This window comes from Colossoma macropomum, unplaced genomic scaffold (genome assembly GCF_904425465.1).
Source record: "Colossoma macropomum unplaced genomic scaffold, Colossoma_macropomum, whole genome shotgun sequence".
NCBI classification, from domain to species: Eukaryota; Metazoa; Chordata; class Actinopteri; order Characiformes; family Serrasalmidae; genus Colossoma; species Colossoma macropomum.
In genome coordinates, this window is record NW_023494789.1 from 52352575 (window position 1) to 52380456 (window position 27882).

Genomic DNA, 27882 nt, shown 5'->3' on the forward strand with positions numbered 1-27882 from the left:
ATCAAGGAGGCAATAGATGATAGGCTCCAGAAAGACATAGTCTAACCATTGTCTTCCCCTTGTGCAGTGCCAGTGGTCCTTGTTCCAAAGAAGGATGGCATCACAAGGACCTGTGTGGACTAGTGTCATCTTAATGCTAAGACCAACCTAGATGTGCATTCAATGACATAGGTGCAGGAGGTTCTTGAATCTCTGCATGGTAAAGCGTTTTCAGTACTCTTAATCTCGAGCGGGTACTGGCAGCGTCCCACAGACTGGATTCACAACCTGTGATGGGCTCTATGAATTTCTAGTTATTCCTTTTGGTCTTAAAAATGCAACTGCCTCATTTCAGCATGTGATGGAGACTGTCCTGTGTCACCTACACTGACGATATTGGGGCCTATTCTGCATCAGTGACACATCATTCTCACCATCTTCAGGAGGTATTTGAGCATCTTTACAGAGCAGTGTTGACAATCTCAAGAGATGTAATCTTCTGCAAAATCGCTTGCCTTCTGGGCCTCATGGTGTCCAGGGAGGGCATATGCACAGCAAAGTGGAAATGGTGTGTGACTTCCCTGAACCACAGTCTGTCAAAAACAAACAGAGATTCTTGGGGTTGGCAGGATGGCACCATCGTTTCATCCCACACTTCTCAGAAAGAGCTGCAGATTAGCATGTTATTACCCATGCCTTGAGGCTCATAAGGGGAGAAGAGAAGAACTACTCCACCTCAGAGGAGTGTGTAGCCATGTTATGGGCTGTAGAGAAGTGGAGAGTGTATCTAGATGGACATTTCCTTGTGGTCACGGACCATGTGGCACTCACCTGGGTAAACAATCACCCCAAACCTCCACATTGACCTGGTGGGCCATCTAGCTCCAAGGTTTTTATCACATTTGATATTTATGTGATAGGGAACTCCTGTTTAGCTGGTGTGGGATTGAGGTGGCCAACCTGCTTCACACCACCTGTTGGCAATGGGGCCTGGTCCACAAACCAACTTTGGACTACAATGCTCAGACAAACCTGACTGAATGGACCAACTGTACCCTCAAGACTATGACTGCTTTATATGTTCAGCATAAGCACTGTTTGTGTGACCAGTGGCTTCTAGAGTTTTGTTTCGCCATTAACACTACATGTCAGGAGAAGACCTGCTGAGGTGACTGGGGAGGAAGCTCAAGAGACCCTTGGAGAGGCTTTTGTCAACTGCTGTGTCTTGAGCATGTAGGTCCTTGAGAGGCAGCAAGCACTTTTACTTTTCCTCTCTTTGGGGAAAGGTGGAGAACACACACACACACACACACACACACACACACACACACACACACACATCTCCAATCCTTCCTTCACACACACACACACACACACACACACACACACACACACATATCTCCAATCCTTCCTTCACACACACACACACACACACACACACCTCCAACCCACCCCTTCCTTCCCACACATATACACACACACATAGATATCTTCAGCTCACCTCTCCCTTCTCACACCCATGCTTGAACTTGGACACAATTAGCCTACAAGACTATGGATTCTGAGGAAAAGGTGAGTAGATAATACATTTCCCACCATTTAGACCTTTGATGTTAACGTTAAGATTTACATTTACAAACGATTAGGTTGGGTGTTTTTGTCTTTCTGGAACGGGTTGTGATTTGCGCCAGAGCAGTCATCCATCTGGCTTGTAGCTTACAGCTCGCTAGGCTGTTTCTAGCAGGGGCATCGCCTGGCCTGGGGCCATCTTTTTAACCAGCCCTGAACCTTCACCCACTATTCAAATGAGAGAGAGAGAAAGAGAAAGAAAGATGGAGAAAAACATACAGCGCTCTATTAGAGTACAAGGGCACAGAAGGCACTGACATCATTTTCCTGTTGGAATATGCTCCCTTAGTTGGACCAAGTGACAAAACATTCTGCAACAAGGCTGTGTTTATTAGGAGGAAATGGCAAAACCTGGAATGAAACAAGAAATTATCTAAAGACAGTTCGATATTAATTCTTTATTCACAAACATCTCCATCCCACCACCCTTCACACACACACACACACACACACACACACACACACGCACAAAAACACGGATATCTCCAACCCCCCCCCCTTCACACACACACAGATATCTCTAACCCCCCCTTCCTTCACACACATACACACGCATCAATATCTCCAACCCAACCCTTCCTTCTCTCACACACACACACACACACACACACACACACACACACCATTCCGTCTAATTTACTCTAACTTTGTCTAATGTTAATTTTAGTTTTCATTTGTAACGTATACAACTAAAGAATAAACCGTTTATATCTGAAACTTCAGGTTTGACATTAGTAACTACTTGCCATATGAGTTACGATTGGTTATCATATAGATTCATGCTAAGATTCTAATTAATACTGATAATTCTACAATTAAAGAAAGGTAAATAAAAAAACCTGACACATTTTGTTGATTTGATGCTAGGTTTCAACTTCCCTTTTCTTCTCTTAAGTGGGCACCTCCCAATAGCAAAAAATCTTTTTTCATCAAAATGTTTTTGGAAAATATCTGATAGTATTGTTATACATGCTGGAAGTCTCTGTATGATAAGTTGAAAACAGATTTTATTCAAAGAATTCCTGCTTCTTTGTGTGATTATCGAGACGGCTAGTAAGAATAAGGAAGTAGAGAAAGCCTTTACAAAATATACTCATCGCAGAAACTTAAGTGTCATTTTTTTGGTTCAAAATCTTTTTATTCAAGGAAAAAGTAGTAGAACTGTTAATCTGAACGACAACTACATGGTGTGTTTTGAAAATCCTAGAGACAATTACAGATCAGCACACTGGCACATCAAATGTGCCCAGGAAACAGGAAGTACTTTTTAGTACTTTTATTTAATGTTATCGAGACGTCACTGCATGACCTTACAGCTAATTATTTGTAGACTTGAAAGCTACAACACCAGAAGAGTTTCATTCTGATGTTGAAGACCCTACACACTTAAAAACAATTCAAGTGTTCTTTAGTAACCCTACAACACTATGTTCTATATTTATGCTCCCTTGCACTGTGTTGCGCTCAATCTTTTTTTTTTTTCATTTCCAAACTGGCCTACACTCTTTAAAAAGATGGTTCTTCAAGAGCTCTTTAGTAAAGAAACTGGTTCTATATAGAACCATGAACAGTCAAAGAACCCTTTGCATGATTAAAGGGTTCTTTGCATCATGAAAGGGTTGTTCAGATTGATGGAGAATGTGCTGTATTGACTCTATACAGAACCATGTTGAAAAGGGTTCTTTATAGCACCAAAAGGGGTTCTGCTGTTATGACTAGCTTGACAATAGCAGAACCCGTTTTCATGCTATAAAGAACCATATACAACACATTCTCCATCAGTCTGAAGAACCATTTCACCGTGCAAAGAGCCATTTAAGCATACAAATGTTCTCTGAGTGCTCATTTCCTTTACTAAAGAATCCTTGAAGCACCATCTTCACCCCAATAAAGAAAGGTTGTATTACATAAGGCATCATCGGGCACATCTCATATTATCCTTGTGTGAACCAACCTTAAACGTTCTCAGAGTGAACATCCTGCTCACGGCACAAGAGCATGAGATTTTGAAAAAATGTTTTGCTCATAAAAGAGTATCTGGACACACAAAAATGAAAGCTATTAACCAATCTGGAGGATCTGTTCTACCCTTACTCAGCATAGCAGTTCCCTTCATAAGTAGTTTCATAGCATCTGGTAGCAATTAAGATGCAGACTGCTAAAAATGTGTTTGGTTCAGCAACAACAACTTAATAAACTTAAACACCTCTGCTGAAAAAGGAAATGTTATAAAGACAAAGGAAAATGATTTAGACGAGATGATTTGACATGTTTTGGGGAGGTTGTATCTAAATGAACATTAGAAGGCCAAACTCTACGCATCAGCTCTGCAAAGGTTTTTAATCCTCTGGGATTGGGGATGCACCAGCACATCAAATCAGATGTTTCTCTGTGTTTCTTTTCATATCTTTGCGATAATTCAGCGCAGAAATACAGTTCAAACACTTCCTGAATCTGTAGAGTCGCCCTTTCCATTCCATCTTATCATGAGATCATACGAGACTCACATCCGGAGTTATGAGCCTATGAAGAGGGGCTGAGATACACGTCATCTGCCTCTGACTATGTGGAACTCGTGAATTCGTGTGTCCGTCTACATTCTGTGTGAAACTGACCAATGAACACTCAGGAAGTCACTAAGAACTGACCATCACATAGAAAACCTTTTTTTTGTTCAGTCACCTCGGATACAGACGTGAATTGGTGTGTAAAAAATGTACAGCTGCTGAAGTTGCTGCAGTGGTTTTGTAAAGTAGTGATGAGGAGAATCTTTTATTTTTTTTAGGTGTATTTAGTTTTATTTTTAGAAAACAATTATCTACTACTTTATTACTACATTCCACTACTTTTGTGAACCTAAGACTTTGGTAAACCCATTTCAAGCACCAAATCAATTTGTCCACATGTATAAAACTATGTTTTCAGAAGAGATATTCAGAATTTCTAAAACTGTATTTCATTTTTTCAGCTCTAGGGCAGAATGACCTCTTTACACAGAGCTCCAGGTCAAAAGTGCCTCATTATAGAGAGAGCTGAGATTGTTCTGAACATTTTCAGATATAATGTGTGGCTATTATGGCATATACAAGAGCCTTTAAAGACATATTTAAGAATATGCACAAAAATCAAGAAAATGCCCTCAGACCCCAGAGGGTTAAACATAGTCAAACCAGAAACTAATAAACTGCTCAGCTGACTCTGTGCCTACCTAACAACTCTGAAAGCAAGAGGGAAGCAGTGATCACCAAGGATGCCCTGGGGGGCTCCAGTGCCCAGTGTGATGGTGTTAGAGATGCTGCTCCTGATCCAGACTGAGGTCTCTCAGCAAGAAAGTTCAGGATCCAATTGCAGAGGGAAGTGTTCAGGCTCAGCAGGCTCAGCTTTCCAAGCAGATGCTGAGAAATGATGGTATTGAATGCTAAACTGAAGTTTATGAACAGAATTCTAACATAAATGTCCCTGTTCTCCAGACAAGTAAGGGTCAGATGAGGAGTGGTGGCAATGGCATCATCTACAGAGCGGTTAGAGCGATATGCAAAATGCAGAGGGTCCAGTAAAGAAGGCAGCTGGGTCTTGATGTGCTTCATTACAAGCCTCTCGAAGCACTGCATGACGATGGGTGTGAGTGTGATGGGACGGTAGTCGAGTTGGCACGGAAACAATGGCGCTGCTTAGCGGGATGTTTAAGATGTCTGGGAGAACATCTGCTAGCTGGTCTGCACATTCTCTGAGCACGCAGCCAGAAGCGTTGTCTGGCCCAGCAGCCTTCCGTAGATTGATGAGTTTCCACAGGATTTCCTTACATCAGCTGCAGACAGACACAGTACCTGATCACTGGGTGGAGAAATGGTCTTCCTCGCTGGTGCATTATTCTTTGAGCATGTTCATGCTTCACCTCTCTGATGGCTCGTGACGGTTTGGTCCTCTCTGTTCTTAGGGCCACTTTGTCACCTGCTCTAAAGGCTGAGTCAGGGCCCTTTGGCAACGTGTGCACCTCAGCAGTCATCCACAGCTTCTGATTTTTGTGTGTGGTGACGGTCTTGAAGACAGTAACATCATGAATGCACTTGCTGATATAGCCAAGTTAACAGGATCACTGTCAGTGGCAGCCTCCCTAAACACGCCTCATGCAGTTTGCTCAAAACAGTCTTGAAAAGCAGAGATGGCTCCTGCTGGCCAGGTTTTTACCTGCTTCTGGACTGGTTTGGAGTGTCTGACAAACAGACTGTATGTTGGGATCATTCCCATGGTAAATAAAACGGTCTGTATCTGATTTACAAACTCTACCAATGGAGAGCAGTAATTTGCACATTTCTTACACCATTCTGTGTTGATGTAAACACACACACACCTCCTCCAAGTGTTTTTCCCATTAGAGCTGCACTTCTGTTAACATGAAACAAAGCCAGCCTATCCAGCTGAATGGCGGCATCAGGAATGTTGTCGCTAATCCACGTTTCAGTAAAAACCAAAACGCAGCAGTCTCTGAACTTTCGCTGGGTGGTCTGCTGAAGTCTGATGTAGTCAAGTTTATTGTCCAGTGAGCAGATATTGGAGAGTAAGATAGCTAGTGTTAGCTTTTAGCCTAGCACGGACCCTAGCCCTCTTCCCATGCTCTTCCTTGCGCAGCGCTTACGGTGGACCCTCCCCCAGCCTCCCTCATCAGGCAAAGCCAAGGACTGCTGGCTCCTGTGACCAGGCCCGTTGTGAGCTTGGTTCTCTTAGCAAACTGAGCTCACATAGCCTCGGCAGCAGGTCATCTTCAAGGTTGACTTCTGGCTATTTTCTTATCAGGGTCCACCGCCATCTTGGTCATTATCAATACCTAACAACATTGTTCAACATAAAAATCTAAAATCTTACCTTTGAAATCTGATCTGTTCAGTCTCCATGACGAATTCAGTTTTCACTCGTAAGATGTCTTTCTTTTCTAATACCTGAAAAATCTCAGACGCTGCAGACTCGATCTCCACCGTCCCTCTGATCACCTTCATGTGTTAATGTTGATGATGAAATATTACAGTGATGGTGGTGAATAATGAGGAGACGGAGCTGAACGTGTGTCTGTTTATTAGGAGAAATAACATTAGCATGCTCAGTTAAAGCGTTTGGGAAATGGAGACTGAAACTGGGGATTGGTGAGGCTCTGATAAACAGCAGGGGGCGCTCTCACAGTATTCACTACTTACAGTTTATCATGCTTTGGCTTTGTTCACTTTTTTCTTAGTAGATATACTACTAGATTGGTTGTCTGCAATTTAGTAAATTTGCCAAATATGTATCAAATTTAGGCTAATAATTTGCTTCATCTTTTATTGTTCACCATAGTCTACTTGATCTATTGTTATGTACCCTTATGTCTGTTGTTTGTAGTTAAGATTACCATTGAATGCCCCCCCCCCAAAAAAAAAAATCTTAGTGATGTTATGTCCATAACAATATCAGTTAAACTGGTTAAGCATCTTGTACTCTCCAGTTTCATAATTTAGAAATTTTAAAAAGAAAAAAGGAATGTTTGCGAGTGTGCACGAGTATGTCAGTCTACTTTGCATCACAGGTCCAGTGTGCTGTGTTTTTAGTTCAGTCCTAAAGTAATACTCAGTAGTTCTCAATGTAGCTTCAATTTTTTGCATGCAATTGCTTATTTATTACTGGCTAGCTACTCCTCACTGGAGCAATCAAGATCACCCATGTTGACATAAAGTTGAAAGGGTTTCCATAATCTGATGTTTTTAAGTGTAAAAGGTCCTAGCAAACCACCAAGCACATGCTTCAGTGCTGCAAGCATGTGAAATAAAAGAGCATTCTGTTTTCCACATTGCTTCCCAATGGCCACATCTCTTCTTTTAGTACATTTATCGTTAGAATCATCTAGTTTAACTGCAGTTTTATCCTGATCTAATTACAATGGAAAAGTGGAACTGGAAATTCATAGGGTTGCATATATAGTATGTTCAGTGGGAGGGGCTTGAACTTGATTAGCTGGTATTCTTTAAAATATGTAAAGTTTGAGAGATCGGTTTTAGAATAAAAAAAATCTAATATTAATGTATTTATTTGCTTATTGGTTTTAGCGGATTTGGTAAGGTACATGAAAGAGAATATGTTTAAAACATACAAGAGGCTAACAGGTTTTGAAGGGGCTATGCTAATCTCAAAGTCAGGCAAGGAAATGAAGTAAAAAAGGCCAAACACTCAGAATAATCAAGAGCAAACACACAACAAAAGAGCCAAAGCAACCAAGCCTGTCATTGATTGTGCCAAGCAGCCTCTTTTGCTCTTTCCCACTAGGTAACTTCGCAATAAGGAGAACTGTCTGAAGACGTGGACTGGAGTGCTGAGTGGAATGAGTGAGTAAGAGTAGAAGAAACAGACTTGTTCAGGGATTGAACTGACACACTGACATCCTGCACTGGGTGGATTAAACAAGCAGAGGCAAAAACACACATTTTGTGATTTTGAAAAAGGGAATAGACTGAAATAAGGGAGTTCTCTAAATTCGGGCAGTAAATGTTCTTGGGTTGTACTTGGATTCTGTGTTACAGATACTGTGGGATTTCACTCTCCACAAGTGCTGCAGATCCGTCACTGGAGTTTGATTCAGTTTCACTTCTTATCCGTCTCTGCGACATCATTCTAAATAAGATCAGGTATGTCATTTTCTTCCTCTTCCAGAGGCATTACATTAGGGGAGTTCCATGCGAAATCCACACAAACCAGCGCTAAAGGTCAGCAAAATTTTATGTTAACTGAAGTTGCTGCTTTTTCTTTCACCTGTTGCTGATTTTGACCTTCTTCTCAACATCAACCCCCATGTTAAGCCAGAACAATCTGGAACATACAAGGTCTAGCATGCATTCTATACACGTCCCATGCTGTCATGTAGGCTTTCTAACACTAGGGGATGCAGTTTATTTGGTAACACAAACAGGTGCTGTGTCTGTTTCCTTTAGTCTTGTTTTATAAACAGGACTACATGTAAATGAAAAAGGTTACATTCCCTAAGCAATATTTGCAACTCTTATAGTTGAACTAGTTGGTCAGCTCTCCAAGGAGACGTCTTGATAGGTTTCCTAGTTCAAACAGGTTAGAGCCCAAATCTACCCTTCAGCTCAGACACTACTAGAAACAAAAGCCAGTATTAATACCTAGAAAGAAAGATGCAGTTGAATATAAGTGCAATATAATGCATTTCAATAGCTACTTACTTTAGTGCTCACTTAAGAACCTTATGAAGAGATGGTCTTCAGTCTGAGTTTGAAGACTGCGAGGGACTCTGCTGTTTGAACAGCCAGTGGAAGTTCATTCCACCACCTAGGCTCTGCTAGAAAAGCTTTTGGCTTTATAGGCATGCATCAGTATTTTAAATCTGATGCAGCTACAGGAAGCCAGTGAAGGGAACATAGCAGTGGAGTGACATGAGTGAACTAAAGGCAAGCCATGCTGATGCATTCTGAAAGAGCTGCAAGGGTCTGATGGCCTGCATAGGAAGACCAGCCAGGAACGAGTTGCCGTAGTCAAGCCTTGACTTAGGCAAACCAGCCCAACCAGACATGCCAACAGCTTTTTCCCCAGAGCTACCATGCTCATTATCCACAGTGGACACCTCACACTTTAAACTTCAACTAAACCAGCAACCTCCTTACTGTAATACAGTAACTCCTCTGTAACATAATTCTTATCAGTTGTACAGAAGTTGTGCACTGCAAATTTCTGGTATGTGCAACATACTTCGCAAAATAAAGTGATTCTGATTATGACTGAACTACACCTAGGTGACCTCCTGAGACAGAAATGGCCAAATCCTCTGGATGTTGTTGAGGAGAAACCAGCTTGACTAAGTCAGGTTCACAATATAAGCCGAGAACGATAACTGGTCATCCAGAATCACATTACGGCTTCTTGCCTCTTCAGACAGAATGACAGAGGAGTTTTGAATGAGATGGCAAGATCTAGGTGAGGACCTGTAGTTCCTGGGATGAACAGCAGCTCAGTTTTGGATGGAGCTTCAGGTGCTGAGCTGCCATCCATGAAGCAATGTTAATCAGACATGCTGAGATGTGACTGGAAACCTGAGTATCAGAAGGTGGGAAAGAAAGCATTAATTGGGTACCATCAGCACAGCAGTGGTAAGAGAAACCATGAGAGGAAATTACATCACTAAGAGAGTAAGTGAAGAGTGAAAAGAGAAGAGGACCCAGCACCAAGCCTTGTGGGACACATTTATATTTATAGCATTTAGCAGATGCCCTTATCCAGAGCAACGTTCAGATATTGCTAGAAAGAAAAGCCCATGCTGAGAAAAAGGAACAGAATTAAACATAGTGCAATACATTTTAATAAGTGCAGTACAATACATTTCAAGTATTGTACTTAAAGTATTGTATTTAACTTAGTGCTCACTTAAGTGCTGTAAAAAGACATGGTCTTCAGTCTGCGTTTGAAGACTGCAAGAGAGTCTGCTGTTCGGACTGAGCTGTACTTCAACCTCGAAGGGCTTGAGGTACAGTTCAAGTTTTGACCACTGCCATCAGGGAGGGAGGAGCTGGTCCGTTTTTGGCTTTGTAGGCATCAGGGTTTTAAATCTGATGCAGCTACAGGAAGCCAGTGAAGGGAGCGCAGCAGTGGAGAGCCTGCATAGAGTGGACTTCACCATGTTACTCCAGGTCTCCATGTCAGTCTCCATATTCCACATGCGTCTGTAATATAGGTAAGTATCACACCGGGGTATCACATTGCTCAGCCTCTCTGGGAAAGCTTATGCCAAGGTGCTGGAAAGGACACTCCGACCGATAGCCAAACCTCAGAGTGAGGAGCAACAATGCGGAATCTGTCCCGGCTGTGGAACAATGGACCAGCTTTTCACCCTCTTGCAGATTGTCTACATGTGTTTCGTGGACTTAGAGAAGGCTTACAGTCATGTTCCCAGTGATATCCTGTGGGAGGTCCTCCAGGTGTATGGGGTGCCAGGGCTACCACTCCGACACATTCAATCTCTGTACTCCCGGAATGAGCGTTGTGTGCGTGCACTAAGTATTAAGTCAAGCTCATTCAGTGTTAGTGTTGGACTCCAGTGGGCATCCTGATGCCTCCCGGTGGGGGTTTACCAGGCACGGATTACTGGGATGAGACCCCGGGGTTGTCCTAGGACTCGCTAGAGGGATTATATCTCCTAGTTGGCCTGGGAGCAGCTTGGGGTCCCATGAAATGAGCTGGAGGAAGTTGCGGGGCAAAGATGCAGCAAAGACGTTTTAATATCATCAAATGCACATGGACAGTCCTGAGTCCATGCCCACGTTGCTCTTTTTTTCCTTTATAACATGCAAAGCCGCTGCTCTTTCTGAGAACCGGGGCATGAAGTGGTGACAGTAACCTTTCGTTCTCTGCATGCTGAACCAACTCCTGAATATCCTGTCTTGTGTCTTCAGAAATTTCAGTGATTTCCCCTGAAATCTACCATTTCCTGGCAGAACATGTCTTGTATTAAAAGAGGCAGAGTTAAAACCTTTTTTCTGTTCTTACAGTTGGCTTGGACAAAGGCTAGAGAGTGTTGGTGTGGCCCTGACAGGTACGTGCAGAATTTTTATATAAGCTGAGCTTTTTTTCTGTGGGCCTTGTGCCATTTTCTGTTTTGTTTTCCATGGATTATAACGTATCAAAGTGTTCTAGTAAATAGAGCTTCACCCTGTTCTTCCACTATATGGAAAGGAGGAGGTGGAAGCCAAATTTCTTCTTGCTCTAGTTCTTTTGAAATCAGCTCTTTTTCTCCCCTTATCAGTGTCCAAATAAAGTTAGCTGAGAGTATGGATGTGGATATTCGTTGTGACCAAAACAGCCCAAAACTCATTATCCCTCCTCCACCAAACTTTACTGTTGGGGCACCATGCATTCCAGTGGGTGTTCTCCTGGCATTCCGGTAAGCATGTCTGGCATTCATCCATCAGACGGCCAGATACTGAAGTGTGATTCATCACTCCAGAGAATATATTTCCACTGTTTCCACTAATCTTGTGTCAACCACAGACTCGATGACTTAAGATGGTCGATGATACAGAATTTGTAGAGCTTGCTGCCACACCAGCTGCCGAGGACATCACAGCTGCACTGCCAGCAGCCTGTCTGCACCTGAGGACCTTGCCCTGCTCAGTCGACAGCCTCTCATGCAGCTCCGGTGCTGGCCTTCTAGGCAGCATCTGTACCAACCTTATGGATCACTCCTCAGTCAGCCTCCCAATCACCTGCTCAGCAGGCCCTCACCCTGACCCAGGCCCTGTCCCACTTCCTGATCTTGGTTCAGCCCCAGTCCCCATTTCTGGTCCAGCCTCTGCTCCCACCCTGGACCTCTTTGCTGGACTGCCCTTCCCTCTGGACATCCTATCTTTTTTGACTGTATCTTCCCAAAGTCCACTTTCTTTTTCATGCTTCACAAACCATAATCCTGTCAAACTGACTCAATATTTCCAGCTCTATAGGGTAGTCAAATATGGAGCTACACAATATACTAATTCAATCATATGTTGGTACATAATGTAATGAATTTTTTTTAAAGTAAATTTCTTTTGTAGGTTTCAACATCTTGGACATTCAGGCATCATGACTGCCCATCAGCTACAGATGCCCTTCTTAATCATCACATCTTTTCATTTTCCTAAGTAAGTGTTTTCTATTAGGTTAAAATAAATGTTCCATTTACTAGATGAAGATAACAGAAACATTTGGGCTATTTCAGATGATGATCTTTAAAAAAGTAAAATTATGATTTTTTTTTCTCCTTACCTGGTGGAAATGCACTTTTATACAAAAGGTCGTGAGCAATACAGGAAGTTTATACTGCACTGGTTATATATATATTGGTAGCATTTTTTACAGATTTGTTAATTCACATGAAAGTTCTAGATAACCTGCTAAATTGGCCACTTCCACCAGTGCAAATGGTCTGTAGCAGCGGTGCCCCTTAATTTTTGGCATATGCTTAGCAAGAAATGGTTATCCACCTTATTTTTCACATGTCAGCTGTGTTTTGATATCGTGGCTGAATTTTCGGTTGGGGAACAGAAGCATCATTCATTATATTAGTTACTGTTTTGTCCCACTAAATTTCTCTGAGGCATTTCTGGAACAACATGCAATGTGTGACTGTCAGTACAGCCTAGTTAAGATTAAATCAGGTCAACTATAACCAGATTTATTCTGCGCTCACTACAGGCTGAGCAGGTAACAGGAAGCTAACCACAAAATAGGCTAACAATAGACAGACTTCAAGATCTTAAAGAGTTACTTGAAAACTGAAACATACAAAATAAAGAATGTTACTTTCATGCCTGTTACAGGCTTAAAATGTCCAAATAGCTCAGGTTTATAGCCAAGATAGCACTGAGCTAACCCTGCTAGCTTGATGCTGACTTATTCTGGCATAAAAAGTATGTAAGTAATTTGACTATAGCTAATAATGCTTGAATCCTCTGCTAAATCACTTCTCTCACAAAGATTCAGGTTTGTGTTGACAGATTGATAACAAGCATCAGCAGACAATCATCCCAACAATAATAAATATTCACATTTTTATTTATTCCCACATGTCTTCCATGTAAGGATAATATAAGAATTTAACAAATTGTCTGTTTATGCTTCACTGGAAGTTCTGTTCATAAGTCACTCAATTGGCATCACTGGGCGCAGGAATAAGGTGGATAGAAAATTTAAATAAGAACAAGTAATTGCAGTATTATATGAAGTATTACAATAAGGTAACACAACATATAACGTACTAGTAATTTTAATAAAAAGAAGAAAAATAAGTAAGAAGTATAACAAAGTTAAATCTTAATCATACAATGGCTGTGTTTTTAAAAAGGTATTTGATGTGACAAAAATGCACTGTGGTATTTATTTTTTGTCATCATATTTATTTTTCCCATTTTTTTCTTCTGCAGGTGGAAATGTAAAAACCCTGACTGGTAATTTTCATGGTTTGGATCTGATTTCCAAATATTTTGTTTAGCTGTGAAAACAGAACACTTTCTTTCCTGCTTCTAAATTGTGTCGATTGCATCATGTTCGAGGTATTGAAGTGCACTGTCAAGTTATTGAGTAGAAACAACATACTTTGCCAGAGTCCTTTATGACTAATTCCAAAAAAGTTGGGACAGTAGGGAAAATGCAAATACTCTGACTTATATTTGAAGAAAATCAGTACAAAGACAAGATGTAGATGTTGTGTTTTAACTTATCAACTTGGGACAGGAGCAATTCAAGATTAGAAACATGGTGAAATCTTAAACAGGTGACGCAATTACCCTTGGGGTGGGTGGGGGGGTATTACTTGGTAACCTGCTTATCTGTGAAGGTGAACTCATTTTGTAGCAACAGATGCTGCCTTTCTCTGTCTTTGTCTTTGAAGCCTTTGATAACAGAAGAATGGCAAAAAATTCCACTTTCTCGACTGGATCTGTTTGTGTCATCAGTCCTCAAATTATTATTACGTGCTGTTTAAAGGAAAGATGAGGTAACACATGGGTAAACAAGCTTCTGTCCCAACTTTTTTCCAACATATATGTAGAATGGGGGTGGCTACAGGGGTTTGTGCACCTGCACCTTTGCTCTTTAATGTCTATAATGGTCTCCCTTATCAAATGGTCAAATAACACTTTTGTTTAAAATGATGCCCAAATGTTCAGCTTTTTTTTTATTAATAAGTCCTGCATATTTGATCACCCCTTTTTAATAGCCATTCAATCACTACTTAGTAGCCATTGTCAGGTTTTCAGTTTTTAGTGTTAGCAGCAATACAGTACAGCCTGATCTCAAGACACTGTGGGACATGGTGAGTGTAACATGAATGGAGATGAGGAAGTAGGAAACAAGTGAATGCTTGTTTTACCTGGGACCAGGTTAACAGAGTTTATAAAACAGGATGCAAGTAGCTAACAGCTAACATGACCTACATCCAGATCATGTCATCATGACATGCTGCACAATATAAAACCATGTAGACGAGAAGAATATCATAAATATATATTTGTATAATATTGCAAATTAAAGGTTTTCTTTCCTAGATTTGTCTATGCTTGTTTCAGTAAAAACAGGGAGGTCAAAAGAGAGAAGTATTTCTTGAGTGTATTCCTCTGGTGAAATAAACAAACAAATGCTAAAGTTTATTTACTCAAAACACACTTCCCTTCAAACTTCTACCTAAAGAGCTGCTTTACACACCAGCTTTGCTGTTTCAGTTCCACAAGAGTGCCAAGTCTGGCTGATCAGACTGGCAGCTGATCACACTACCCTACTTTAGTTACAACCCAAAAGTGATAATTACGGGGTTCTAATGTTCTATCCCCCACATAACTTACATCTCAGCTGTTTAAGTTATCTGGACATCACTGAGGTAAACATTTTGTGTTTGTCACAAATGAAAGAATGCTTCATATTGAAGGGGGCTGCAATGTTGGTTCAGGGTTACGTGAAACCTGTGATCTCTGATTCGTACACAGTTTTGTTATATATGCTACACCAGTGAATACCCATATGGAAAAAAAAAATATGGACATGCATTTTTATAGTTTTTACATAATTGAAATACATTTAAAATACACTGCAATCCATGCCAAAATACAGTCCAAACACTAAAATGTAAGCTCACTGGGCGATAGTCACCTGAGACTGAAACGTAAATAACAGCATGTAATACCTCCACGAGCTGCAATTCAATTGGGCCTGGACAAGTTTCTGGATGTAGGCAACAATGTTCAGCCATTCTCATCAAAGAACTGCGCAGTTTGGCCAGATTTCGTGGAGCCTTCCCTGGTGTCTTACTCACTGTTTCAGTTAGTCCCACAGATTTTCAAGAGGATTCAAATCTGGGGATTTTGTGGGCTGGTCCAGATGTGTGAACGCTCCTGAATGTTCATCATACAGCCCTGTGAACACGAGAATCGTCATCTGTAAGATGATAAGCAAAAGGCAAACCTGGTTGTCCAGCAGCTCAATGTCAGCACTGTGGTTCAAATGTACTGTCACCTCAACCAAATGACCCATTTCCACATAATTAAAACACCCCCAGAACATCACAGAGCTCCTCCAGCTTGAGCCGCACTTTGTACGCAGTCCTCACTGAAGGCTTCCTGAGCTCTACGATGAGCACAACGCCGAACATCATTCACACACAGGCAGAAATGAGATTCATCTAACCACATAACACATTTCCAGTTATGAACAGTCCAGTTTTGTGTCTCTTCACCCACTGTAACCAGCAACTCTGTGAGCAGAAGTGAGCGAAGGCCTCCTGTGTGCCACTCTGCTCCATATGTTCATGGTGTGCAGTTCCCTGCAGAGAGTTCTTTCAGAATTTGGTTGTGAAGAACCTGCCTTGACTTTTAGAAGTAATTCTTGCCTGGAAGTGAAGTAATTTTTATTCACACGCCGTGAATCATGCCAGCGGTCCCTGTCCGTCAGTTCCGTCTTTCGGCCACAATTCTGATGAGAATTTCCTATAGGCTGTGATTTTCTCCACTGCTGGTCGACCCGTATGACCGTACGCTTCGATACACCTGCGGGTTCAGCTATTTCCTTCACACTGTGGCCTTTGGTGCCCAAATGCAATCACTCCTTTTTGACAATCATTAACATCTGCTTTGTGACCCATTTTCCACACATCGAATGAGACATTCACAGCACTCTACCACCTTTTCTCAATCTATGAATCCTCTTACACACCCACAGGTATTTATAGCTCGACCATCCTCGTGCACGCAAGGTGACAAATTTTTTGTTCAGGGAGCTTATTTCACAATATATCGCCATATTAACCAAATATAGTTTAAAATACATTTACACATAGACATTTACCGTACAAAAATAAAATGTATGTAAATGTATTTATCAAATACCAAAATACCTTTTGAAATGAATTTGTATTCAGTATCTTAATTTTAAATATTAGCAAATGAACATTCAACATGACAAAAGCAAGTGTTGTAGGTACTGATGCTCTGTAAAAATGCAGTTATGATTTGATATCTTGTTCATTTAAAATACATTTTGTGAGCATTATCTTAAGTACATGGTTAATGCAAACTGCAATGCAGAACACTGAAGTCAGTACCGTTCACTCAGTTCATGTGCATTTAGGTATATCTTATCATATAATAACAAACACACATAAATGCATTTTAAAAAATACATGTAACAAATACATTTTTGGCCATTTTCATGCATTGCAAAAATATAACTGATAAATAATTTGGAATATATATGTTTTTTTTCCACATGGGTATGACTAAGTACACTCACTTACTCCTTTATTAGGAGTCCAAGCACAGAAGGTTTGTTTTTGCTCAGATTCACATATTTCAACATTTTCTGATAGAAGTATTCTTGCAGACCAAGCGATCCTGCTGTGATTCTGAGTAGCAAATGCTTGTTTATATTCTCTCCTACTTATGGATGCAGATCATGAGGTTTAAGAAGGTTTACTTTTTATATTTTTCACATATGACCTGCCAGTGGCACAATATTTTTAAACTCACCCTACAACAAAAACGTCAGTTTTTTTTTTTTTCAGAGCCAAGTTTGCCAGTCTTCCAGTCCAGCTCTACTTATTTCACAACATGAATTCAAATTTTTTAGTGTAACTGCAATTTAACAGTAATAGGCAGAACTTAAATACTTGGTTAACTGTTTAGCTAAGTGATGCTGCCAATTACATGCTTTTTGTTCACTGTTATTTCTGGTGATCTATTAAAGGTCTAATGAGAGGGAGTCTATTGCTGTAATTTACTCTATCAGTAGATATGACTAAACACACTGACTTAATTGGATAATCATCTCCGTTGTTTCTGTGACAATTTTTTAAACTGTTTCCATGACAGTTTCCAACAGTACTGACCCGTGCTACAGCTACACTGTTCTGGACGAACCTTGGAGAGCCACCAACTACTCCAACACTGTGAATGCGAAGTGTGATCAGTCTGTTTCGTGGGTTGGCTGGTACAGGCTCATGTATAAAGGATACAGCGTCCGGATGCCAGAGTCATGTGTTAATATTAACATGTGTGGCACTCACGCCCCCCTCTGGATCAACGGTGCTCATCCACAGCTGCAGGACGGAGTGGTCACCCGCCAAATCTGTGGTAACTGGAATAGCGACTGCTGTAACTTCAAATCCAACCCTATTCGAGTGAAAGCTTGCCCAGGAAACTACTACGTCTATGAGTTTGTCAGCCCGTCTGGCTGTTCGTTGGCATACTGTGCAGGTAAATATTGGAGATCATACACATACAATATTTTGTGTGCAACTGTATAAATATTCGTAAGCTGGGTGTACACTGTACAACTTTTACAATCACAGCAGATTCTAAAACAGAGAGAATCACACATTCAACATCAGTCCTTTTCAGAAAATCTTGTATTTTTGTTATGGAGTGCTTACACTAGACAATAATGCAATGAGAGGGAATCACACACAAGTTTCAGCTGCATACAAGATCTCAGAACTCCAAATCTACCGTTATCAAGTGATTCAAACAAAGCTAAACTGTCCCGGACACGTTTGTGCTTTTAAGCTCAAACTGCGGATAAATATGTGGTTGAAAAATGCAGACAGCATTTTATCCTACAGTGAAAGCTGAACAAATATTTTACTACAAATATGTACCGATCCAGACATTAAAGATTTAGAGGTACATTATACACATTATAAACATTATAAAGGCTCTTATTTGCCTGTGTTCAGCAACCAGAAGTCACCTTTGTGATACGCTACACATGCTGTGTACACACACTTTACCTTTTATCTCTCTCCTAGCTCTCTGACTGGCCGCTGCCTAAATCACTCATTCAGTTACATTACATTTTTACATTTTCATGGTAAACATCATAAAAATATTTGGAAATATCAGAAAGCTCCTAAACTCTTGAGATTTTGATTGGAAAAGCCAAAGACTGAGTCGTTTCCTCTCTCACCATCAGATCATCCACACTATCAATCACTTCTGATGAAGTTTTTACCAGGAAAATCAATTCAGATTGTAAACATTTGTTGGGCAAATCAGGGTTAAAAGCAACACACACATACATATTAGTGTATAGTAGTGTAGGCCCATCTTTAATCTTTATTCATTTAAATGCTTCTTCAACAATAATGTTTTTATTGTTTTTTTGTCTTGCCTAAAAGATGTTAGAGTAGCAGCACCAACACCTACATACCAACCCCTGACAAGTAAGTTTTTCTATTTTTGATAATTAATTTTTTTATCTTAAATTTTTAAACTGCAAAAGGATGGACATTGTGTGATATTTTAATGATCATTTTGAAATCATTTATTAGGGGTCCAAGCATAGAAGTTGGACAACTGGAAAGTGTAATTTTACAGTAACTTACAATACAATTTACAATAACAATGTTTAGTTAAATTGCCGTATTGTATTTTGCTGAAAAGGTCTGGATGCTACTGTCCATGTTTAACAGGTTATAACCTGGAACTATAATTTATAAGCACTCAATAAGGGTAAGACAGCAGCTATTAAGAATGAATAAGCACTACTTTAATTATGATGTGGCAAGTACATTAATAAAGAACTTCTAAACATAGCTAGATCTTTGAAAGCTATTTCCATATCATTTTTAAAACTTGTATAACATTTTGGCATTGATGAATAAGAATGGTATTGCAAATTCATTGGTTAATATGTTTGAAATGCATTTTTATTATTTGCACACTATTTATTGTTTAAGTAACTTGTAAACATTTCTAAGTTCCATCTTTAATAAACTCAATAATCACATGGATGACTTTATGAACTTGTGTTTGAATAACATTGTTAAAAGCTGATGAATGATTTTTTCAGGTAGTTTTCAGCCTTCAGCTCACTTGACTTGGTTTTAAATACCCTGGGCGAGTGCTACAGACATCTGAAACTCATAATTACACTTTCAAACAGTTCTTCTAATCATTCTTCATTCAGTTGTCAGCTATTAATGAATTATTGATTATTAATTATTGTTAATGATTAACACAGCATGCATTCACATTATTTTTTACACTGATATGACACTAGCACAGTGCCATAAATGAACCTTTTTTGGTTGTAACATCATCTGTTGGAACTTGTCTCACAAAACCATTTTTATTAGACACTTGTAGTTTGTTAAAAATGGATATTTGACAGAAAATTATGTAATTTCTGGGGATATTTGTTGAGGTCTAATGAGAGAGATATGCAGGACATATACTCATATACTCAAATACTCATATACTCATGAGTAGATATGACTAAGCACACTGACTTCATATGTTGATCATCTCCGTTGTTTCTGTGACTCTTTTTAAACTGTTTCCATGACAGTCTCCAACAGTGCTGACCCGTGCTACAGCTACACTGTGCTGGACGAACCTTGGAGAGCCACCAACTACTCAGACACTGTGAATGCGAAGTGTGATCAGTCTGTTTCGTGGGTTGGCTGGTACAGACTCATGTATAAAGGATACAGCGTCCGGATGCCAGAGTCATGTGTTAATATTAACATGTGTGGCACTCACGCCCCCCTCTGGATCAATGGAACTCATCCACAGCTGCAGGACGGAGTGGTCACCCGCCAAATCTGTGGTAACTGGGATAGCGACTGCTGTAACTTCAGATCCAACCCTATTCGAGTGAAAGCTTGCCCAGGAAACTACTATGTCTATGAGTTTGTCAAACCGTCTCACTGCAGGTTGGCGTATTGTGCAGGTAATTATTTGAGATAATACATATACAATATTTTGTTTGAAACGGTATAAAAATTCTTAAACTGGGTGTACTCTGACTTTTACAATCCAGATTTTGACCCTGGAAAAATATCACACACTTAACGTCGGCGTTTTACAGAATGTTTTGTATTTTTGTTGTGAGGGTGCTCACACTGGATGATAAGGCAAGGAGAGAGTATCACACATATAGAAAGTTTCAACTATGAAAACACTCAAAACCCCCAAAACTACACTGTCATCACATGCTACAAACAAAGCTAAACTGTGCCAGACATGGTTGTGCTTTTGAATGCACACAAGACACGTTGTAAAAACTCAAACTACAGGTGAATATGTGGTAGAAAATGCAGATGTTTGTTCTACAGTGAAAGCTGAAGAAATGTTTTACTACAAACAGCACCAAACATGAAATTGTAAAGACAGTGACTTAACGTCTGGATCTGTACATTATAAATACAACCCCATTTCCAAAAAAGTTGGGACACTGTACAAAACGTAAATGAAAACATAATACAGTGATGTGCAAATCATTTCAACCATATATTTATTTGAAAATGTACAAAGGCAACACATCACATGATGAAATTGAGAAATTTTATTGTTTTTTGAAAAATGTATGCACATTTTGAATTTCATGTCAGCAACATGTTTCAAAAAAGTTTGGACAGGGGCAACAAAAGACTGGTAAAGGTATGTAATGCTAAAAAACACCTGAAGGTTAACTGGCAACAGTTCAGTAACATCACTGCGTAAAAAAAAAGCATCTCAGAGAGGCGGAGTCTAAAGATGGGGAGGGGTTCACCACTCTGTGAAACACTGTGTGGGCAAATAGTGCAACAATTCAAGAATAACTTTTCTCAGCATAAAACAGCAAAGAACTTGAAATCTCTGTATGTAAAGGAAAAGGCTGAAAACCAATACTGGCTGGCTGTGATCTTTGGGCCCTCAGACAGCACTGCATTAAAAACAGAAATGATTCTGTAGTGGAAATCACTGCATGGGCTCAGGAACACTTATGTAAACTACTGTCTTTGAACACAGTTCATCACTGCATCCACAAATGCAAATTACCATACAAAGAACAAATCATATTTAAACAGGATCCAGAAACGCCACCACCTTCTCTGGCCTTTAGCTCATTTAAAATAGGCCAAGGCAAAGTGGAAAAGTATTCTGTGATCCGACGAATCAAAATTTGAAATTATTTTTGGAAATCACGGACCCTGCGTCCTCCAGGCTAAAGACCATCAGGCTTGTCATCAGCACACAGTTCAAAAGCCAGCATCCGTGATGGTATGGGGGTGTATTTGTGCACATGGCATGAGTGACATGCACATCTGTGAAAGCACCATTAATGCTGAACCATATATACAGGTTTTGGCAACATATGCTGCCATCCAGACGACGTCTTTTTAAAGGGAGACCCTGCTTATTTCAGCAAGACAATGTAAAACCACATTCTGCACGTATTACTACATCATGGCTCTATAGTAAGAGTCCGGGTGCTAAACTGGCCTGCCTGCCAAACATTTGGCGCATTATGAAATGAAAAATACGACAAAGGAGACCCTGAACTGTTGAGCAGCTGAAATCCTATATCAAGTGAGAACAGAAAACATTTCACTTTCTAAACTACAGCAGTGTCTCCTCAGTTCCCAAACACTTACAGAGTGCTGTTCAAGGAAAAGGTGATGCAGCTTAGTGGTCAACATGCCCCCGTCCCAACTTTTTTGGAACATGTTGCTGGCACCAAATTCAAAATGGACATACATTTTTCAAAAAACATTAAAATTTCTCAGTTTCAATATTTGATATTTTGATATTAATAGAATAAAATCAATTAATTAAAATCAATAAACCATTAAAACTGCAACTATAAAGTAACTTAATACTTTATTAATATACTATTTAACAATTCATAAATAACATTAATATTTCTAAAATACTTTATAAATGAAAACTTTAATAATAATAATAATAATAATGATGATGATAATAATAACAACAACAACATTTTATTTGATAAGCGCCTTTCAAGACACCCAAGGGCACTGCACAATAAAGATAAAAAAAAAGTTAACATGTACAAACAGGAAAAAACAATACACATAATTAAAAAAAAATCACAATTCTGGTTCACCCAAAAGCCAGCTGGAAAAGGTGGGTTTTAAGACTAGCTCTGAACAAAGCCAGAAAGAAATAATAAAAGTGAAACAACAGCTAAAACATACAAAAATCATTAAAAGTTAAGTAAAATCAAATAAAACAGTGTCAGGCTGAGTGGAGGTGGTTAGAGACTAGAAGTTTAAAATGTTAATGTGACACCAGTGAGCGAAGCTTTAGGGTTTCCTGTAGTGAATTCCAGCCACTGGTGCTGCAGCTAAAAGCAGATTTTCACAGTTCAGTAAAAGTTCTTGGCACCTGAAGGGTGATCCAGCCACTGGAACGAGTCTGGTAACATGCTTTATTTACACTGAGCATTTCTGTGATGTACGATGGCATTTGGGCAGTAAGCGAGTGACAGATAAAAATAGGCCAATATGTCTCCTGACACATAGCCAGAAACGACCAGCCAACCTCTTCATACAGTACACAGTGATGGACACTGTATGGGTCACTAGTAAGGAATTTTAAAGCAGAGATAAGTACAGAGTCTAGTGATTTTAGAGTAGTTGCAGATGAATATCTGTATATCACATCACCATAATCCAGGCTAGACAATAGTGTTGCTTCAACAATCTTTTTCCTTGTGTGGTTCAGGAAACATACTTTGTTTCCATACAGGGAGCCAAGTTTTTGTCTCAGTTTCCATGTAAGCTTGTTAACATGGTATTTAAAAGTGCACTTGTTGTCTAGCCATATGCCAAGGTATTTGTACTCACTAATTCTTTCAATGTCAGATCCTTTCAGGGCTGTGATTTTGAAAGTGTAAAAATCAATGTTAGAGACTCTGGAAAGCAGCAGAAAATTAGTTTTCTCAACACTTTAGACTAGTTTATGATTGTAAAAAGCGACTGTAGGGCAATAAAAAACGCTGCAGTTTTTCAAATGTCTTGAGTTGGTCATTCACTAAGGATTCTAAGATTTTGGTTAAGCATTACAGTTTTGAGATGGGCTTGAATTTAAGATCTGAAACATCACATCCTTAGTGAAGTGGAATTACATTTGCTGTTTTCCAGATGCTGGGAATTCCGCATGATAAAACAGATTCTTTAAAAATATAATATATATATATATATATATATATATATATATATATATATATATATATATATATATATATATATATATATATGTGTTCTAAAATAATCGGGGTTGCAAGCCTCAGAAAAAATCGTCCAAACTATCCTCACCTGTACTTTTTTAGTGTTGATGGTGTTAAGGGCTTTGACTACTAAGCGAGTAGAGAAGGGATGAATTGTAAAGAGAACATGTCTTACAGCAGAGGGTGTATCTATTTCACTGAGAGACACTTCTGTATTAGTATTATCAAATAAATGTCCAGCATCTGCAAAATGAGTATTAAATGCTTGATCAGAAATCTGTTGATCATTACTTAAAATACAAGTTGAAATAGGAATTTATTTGTTCTTTAAGAAGCTGACTTCCACAATTTGAAAGAATTTAAAGCTAAATTCAAAGCTTTTCTGATGTAGGAGGTACATTTATTCCTTAGCTGCCTGAACATAGATCTCAGAGATTTGATCCGTCTCGAATTCTAACATTTTTATAAGGAGCACGCAAGAGAGGGTCTCATAGGGTCTGTGAGACAGTTTGGGGGCGGAGGGATGACCAGAATGGCTTAATGCTGATAGGGATTAGCTGGATTAATAGAAAGGTTACCTTTCTGCTTTATTCCCCTACTTGAGTAGCTGATCCTAGGTTGAGTGCTAATGATTACAGGGATAGCTAAGTACTCATTTCTAATTTCAGGTACTCATTTCAGGTTAAGAACAGAGTAAAACACATTGTAGAATCTGTGAGCCAAGCCTGCTGGGATGAATCCTGTCGCTCCTATAAAAGGACAAGACAATTCCAGAATAGATTAAAATTGTCGATAAAAAAATCCCCCCCCCCAAAAAAAAAGCCAACTGTGGAGGTTTAAGAAGTGGCTAAAATTTCCCATGCCTCTTCCCAAGGAGGAGACTGAGCAAGAGATACAAATCTTTTTGCCACAGTTTTTGAGTCCGTCAAACAGCTGTGTGACGTCTTTCTACAAGAATTCAGTTTTTTGTCTTTGATGCTGTTACAGCCTACATGAAGAATGACTTTTTGGATGTCTGAATGCTTAGCGGGGAGGCTAGGAAACTGCTGCGTAATGTCATCTACCTTGGCACCTGAGAAGGAGTAGGTGATTGGCGAGTCTCTGTTGACCAGTGGACAAGTGTCCCCACCTTCATTGAAGGGCACTGATCCCGGAAATTACCCGGCTCCCCACATCACCAGCACATCTGCCCAGGCTTTACCCCAGGCCCCATGGGCTCAGCCAGTGCCACCTGTTTGGAGAGAGAGGACAACGAAAAGAGAAGCATATGATGGCCAACTGATGAACTGGTTGTGTGGAAGGCTTCTGCGGGGTTGTTCCTGCCCCTGCACATGCCTCCAAGTGAGCTTCCGCCATTGGGATGGTCTTATCCAGGGACTCTAGTTGGTGGCACTGGACCCATGTGGCTGTTTCATCTGGCAGAGGCACAACAAATTGCTCCTAAACCACCAGATCAATCACAACCACAGAGCCTCAGTCTTCTAACAGAAGTCTGAGTGATCTGCTGAAGAATGCCATTCTTCAGCTCTGTGTAGTTCAGCTGTGACTTGAGTGGAAGCTGTTGGGAGGCATGTTGTGCTTCCTTGGTAAGAAGGAGTATTAAGTGGACCTCTCAGTCCTTCTCATCCCATTGGATGGTCTTCTCAAAGAGTTTGATAAATGCTTCAGGATTGTTCAGAGGCGTCATCTTCACGAGGGAAATTATGTTCTCAGGTGGTGGATGGGTGTTCTGAAGCAGGCTCCTCACCACCTTTCAGTTCTCCTCTTGCCCCTTCACTAGAAGTTGAAATGTACTTCATTGAACTTGGCACATCTCGAGGAGAGCCTGGTGTTGTGTCTGCTGAAGCTGGGCGTCATGGAAGCCCAAAGGAGAGGCTTTGTAGCATCTACAGTTCTCTAAATTCCTGGGTTTCGGCACCTACTTTTGCAAACTTGTTCTAGATTTATTCTCCAGTCCTAACAACTTCTATCAAATTATGTGCAAAATATTGAAGCTCTATAGTTATCCAAACAATATTGACAATTGTAAACAAGGCAGCCACATGTTGACCAATTCGTCAGAATCATAGCATTGATGACTAAACCAGCTGTAACTCAAGCACTTTGTCTGATTCTAATGAAACTTGTGTCTCAAAAGATTCTGAGGTAGCCTGTGAATTCTGGCACATGTATGTCAGTAAATGACACTATTAAAGCCAAATGGCTCTCTCATCATCTGTACATCCAATCAAGCTGAATACTGTCATGCTGCATCTTTAAACCTATTTATAACCAGATTCTCTAATACAACCCCATTTCCAAAAAAGCTAGGACGCTGTGCAAAATGTAAATAAAAATAGAATGCAGTGATGCAAATCCTGTAAACCTTATATTTAATTCAAAATAGACAACATATCAAATGTTGAAACTGAGAAAGTTTCTTTTTAAAAAAAACATGCCCATTTTGAAACTGATGCCAGCAACACATTCTAAAAATGTCATTTTTTTGTTTCATAATGAACAAAATGTTTTTAGGACAACAGGTCTGGACTGCAGGCAGACTGCATCTTAGTGTACAGAGTTCAGTAGCACCTGCCGGAGGGGAGTAGTTCAAGAATCTGTAATGATCTTTCCTGCCAGTCTCCTGGTTCTTGAAGAGTACAGGTCCTGGAGAGCAGGAAGGGGAGCACCAATGATTTTTTCAGCTGTCTTTACTGTTTGTTACAGTCAGTTCCTGTCCTGTTTTGTGGCTGCTCCAAACCTTGGTTGACACAGGGCTGTTGGATAATGTGAGGGGTGCAGTGCTGAGGGGTGCCTCCTAAAGTCCACAGTCATCTCTACAGTCTTAAGCATGTTCAGCTCCAAGTTGCTCTGACTGCACCAGAGCACCAGCTGTTCAACCTCCAGCCAATATGCAGACTCGTCGCCCTGCTAGATGGGTCTGATGACCGTAGTGTCATCTGTAAACCTCAGGACTTAGATGAGTCCTTAGTGGTGCAGTTGTTGGTGTAGAAAGAGAAGAGCAGTGGGGAGAGTATACATACTTGAGAAGCACCTGTGCTGACTGTCCATACACCAGAAGTAACCCAGCTGCATCTCCTGGGGTAAGTCCCTGCCTGTTGAGGTAAGGACTGCCTGCCTGTCAGGAAGCTGGGGAACCACTGACAGATGGCCAAGGATACATTGAGCTAGGAGAGTTTGGAGGAGAGGATTTCTGGGACAAGGGTGTTAAAGGCCGAGCTAAAGTTCACAAACAGCATCCTTGCATACGTCCCTGGGCAGTCAAATGTTTTGCAGGATGTACTGCAGTCCCATGTTGACTGCATCATCCACTGACCTGTTTGCCTGGTAGGCAAACTGCAGAGGGTCCGGCAGGGTGTCCTGTGACATCCATCAGGTGGGCCCGCATCAGTCATTCAAAGAACATCATGACAACAAATGTCAGAGCAACAGGCCTGTAGTCATTCAGTCCTGTGATGGGGGTTTCTTGCGGACCAGGATGATGGTGGAGCATTGGTGAAGCAGGGGGGAACTTCACACAGCTCCAGGGATCTGTTGAAGATCTATGTGAAGACTGAAGCCAGTTGGTCAGCACAGGCTTTAAGACAAGAGAGGGAAACACCAACTAGACCTGGTGCTTTCCTGGTCTTCTGTCTCTGGAAAAGCTGACTCACATCCACTTCATAGATCTTAAGTGCAGCCTGAGTGTCTTGGGGGTAGGGTAGAAGGGTTGCCAGAGGTGTGATTGGTGTTGTTAAGCTGGAGCAATTGAGGGGTGTGAATTTGTCCTTCTCACACCTGCAACAGAAGTCATTCAGGTCATCAGCCAGGTCTTTGTTTGCGGGGTGGTGGTCTTCCATAGTTTGTTATGTCTTGAAGGCTTCACCGCACTGGTGCAGGGTCACTGGCTGAAAACTTGTTTTTCAGCTTTTCAGTGTAGCTTCTTCTAGCCACTTTGATCTCCTTTGTCAGTAAGTGTTTGGCCTGTCTGTACAGAGCCCTATCTCCACTACTGTTGCATCTGCGTTGGCCAGATAAAGCTCTCTTAGATCGGTTGTGAGCCATGGCTTGTTACTGTTGTATGTGCAGAAGGTCTTGCTTGGCACACACATTTCTACACAAAACGCGATGTAAGATGTCACAGTATTAGTTCATCCATGTTGTCAGTTTCAGCTTCAAAAACACTCCAATCTGTACATTCAAAACAGTTTTACTACAGGCTTTGCAGATTTCAGTTTGGAATAAGGTGGACCAAGCAAGTGAGTACCCCAAGCTGCCTGGGGA

At 40.4% G+C, this 27882-nt stretch overlaps 1 protein-coding gene across 2 annotated transcripts in view; it reads left to right on the forward strand.

Annotated features, from left to right (window-relative positions):
* The first annotated feature begins 1442 nt into the window (after positions 1–1442).
* LOC118808720 overlaps positions 1443–27882 on the forward strand; it is a 51878-nt gene continuing 25438 nt past the window's right edge. For both annotated transcript variants that reach the window (XM_036571606.1, XM_036571605.1), the window contains exons 1-9: positions 1443–1551; positions 7900–7958; positions 8154–8258; positions 11133–11176; positions 12174–12260; positions 13542–13565; positions 17475–17858; positions 18779–18823; positions 19951–20334. In XM_036571606.1, the coding sequence (XP_036427499.1) occupies positions 17603–17858; positions 18779–18823; positions 19951–20334 (685 nt within the window). In that variant the 5' untranslated portion in view covers positions 1443–1551; positions 7900–7958; positions 8154–8258; ... (2 more) ...; positions 13542–13565; positions 17475–17602. The remainder of the gene's footprint in view (positions 1552–7899; positions 7959–8153; positions 8259–11132; positions 11177–12173; positions 12261–13541; positions 13566–17474; positions 17859–18778; positions 18824–19950; positions 20335–27882) is intronic.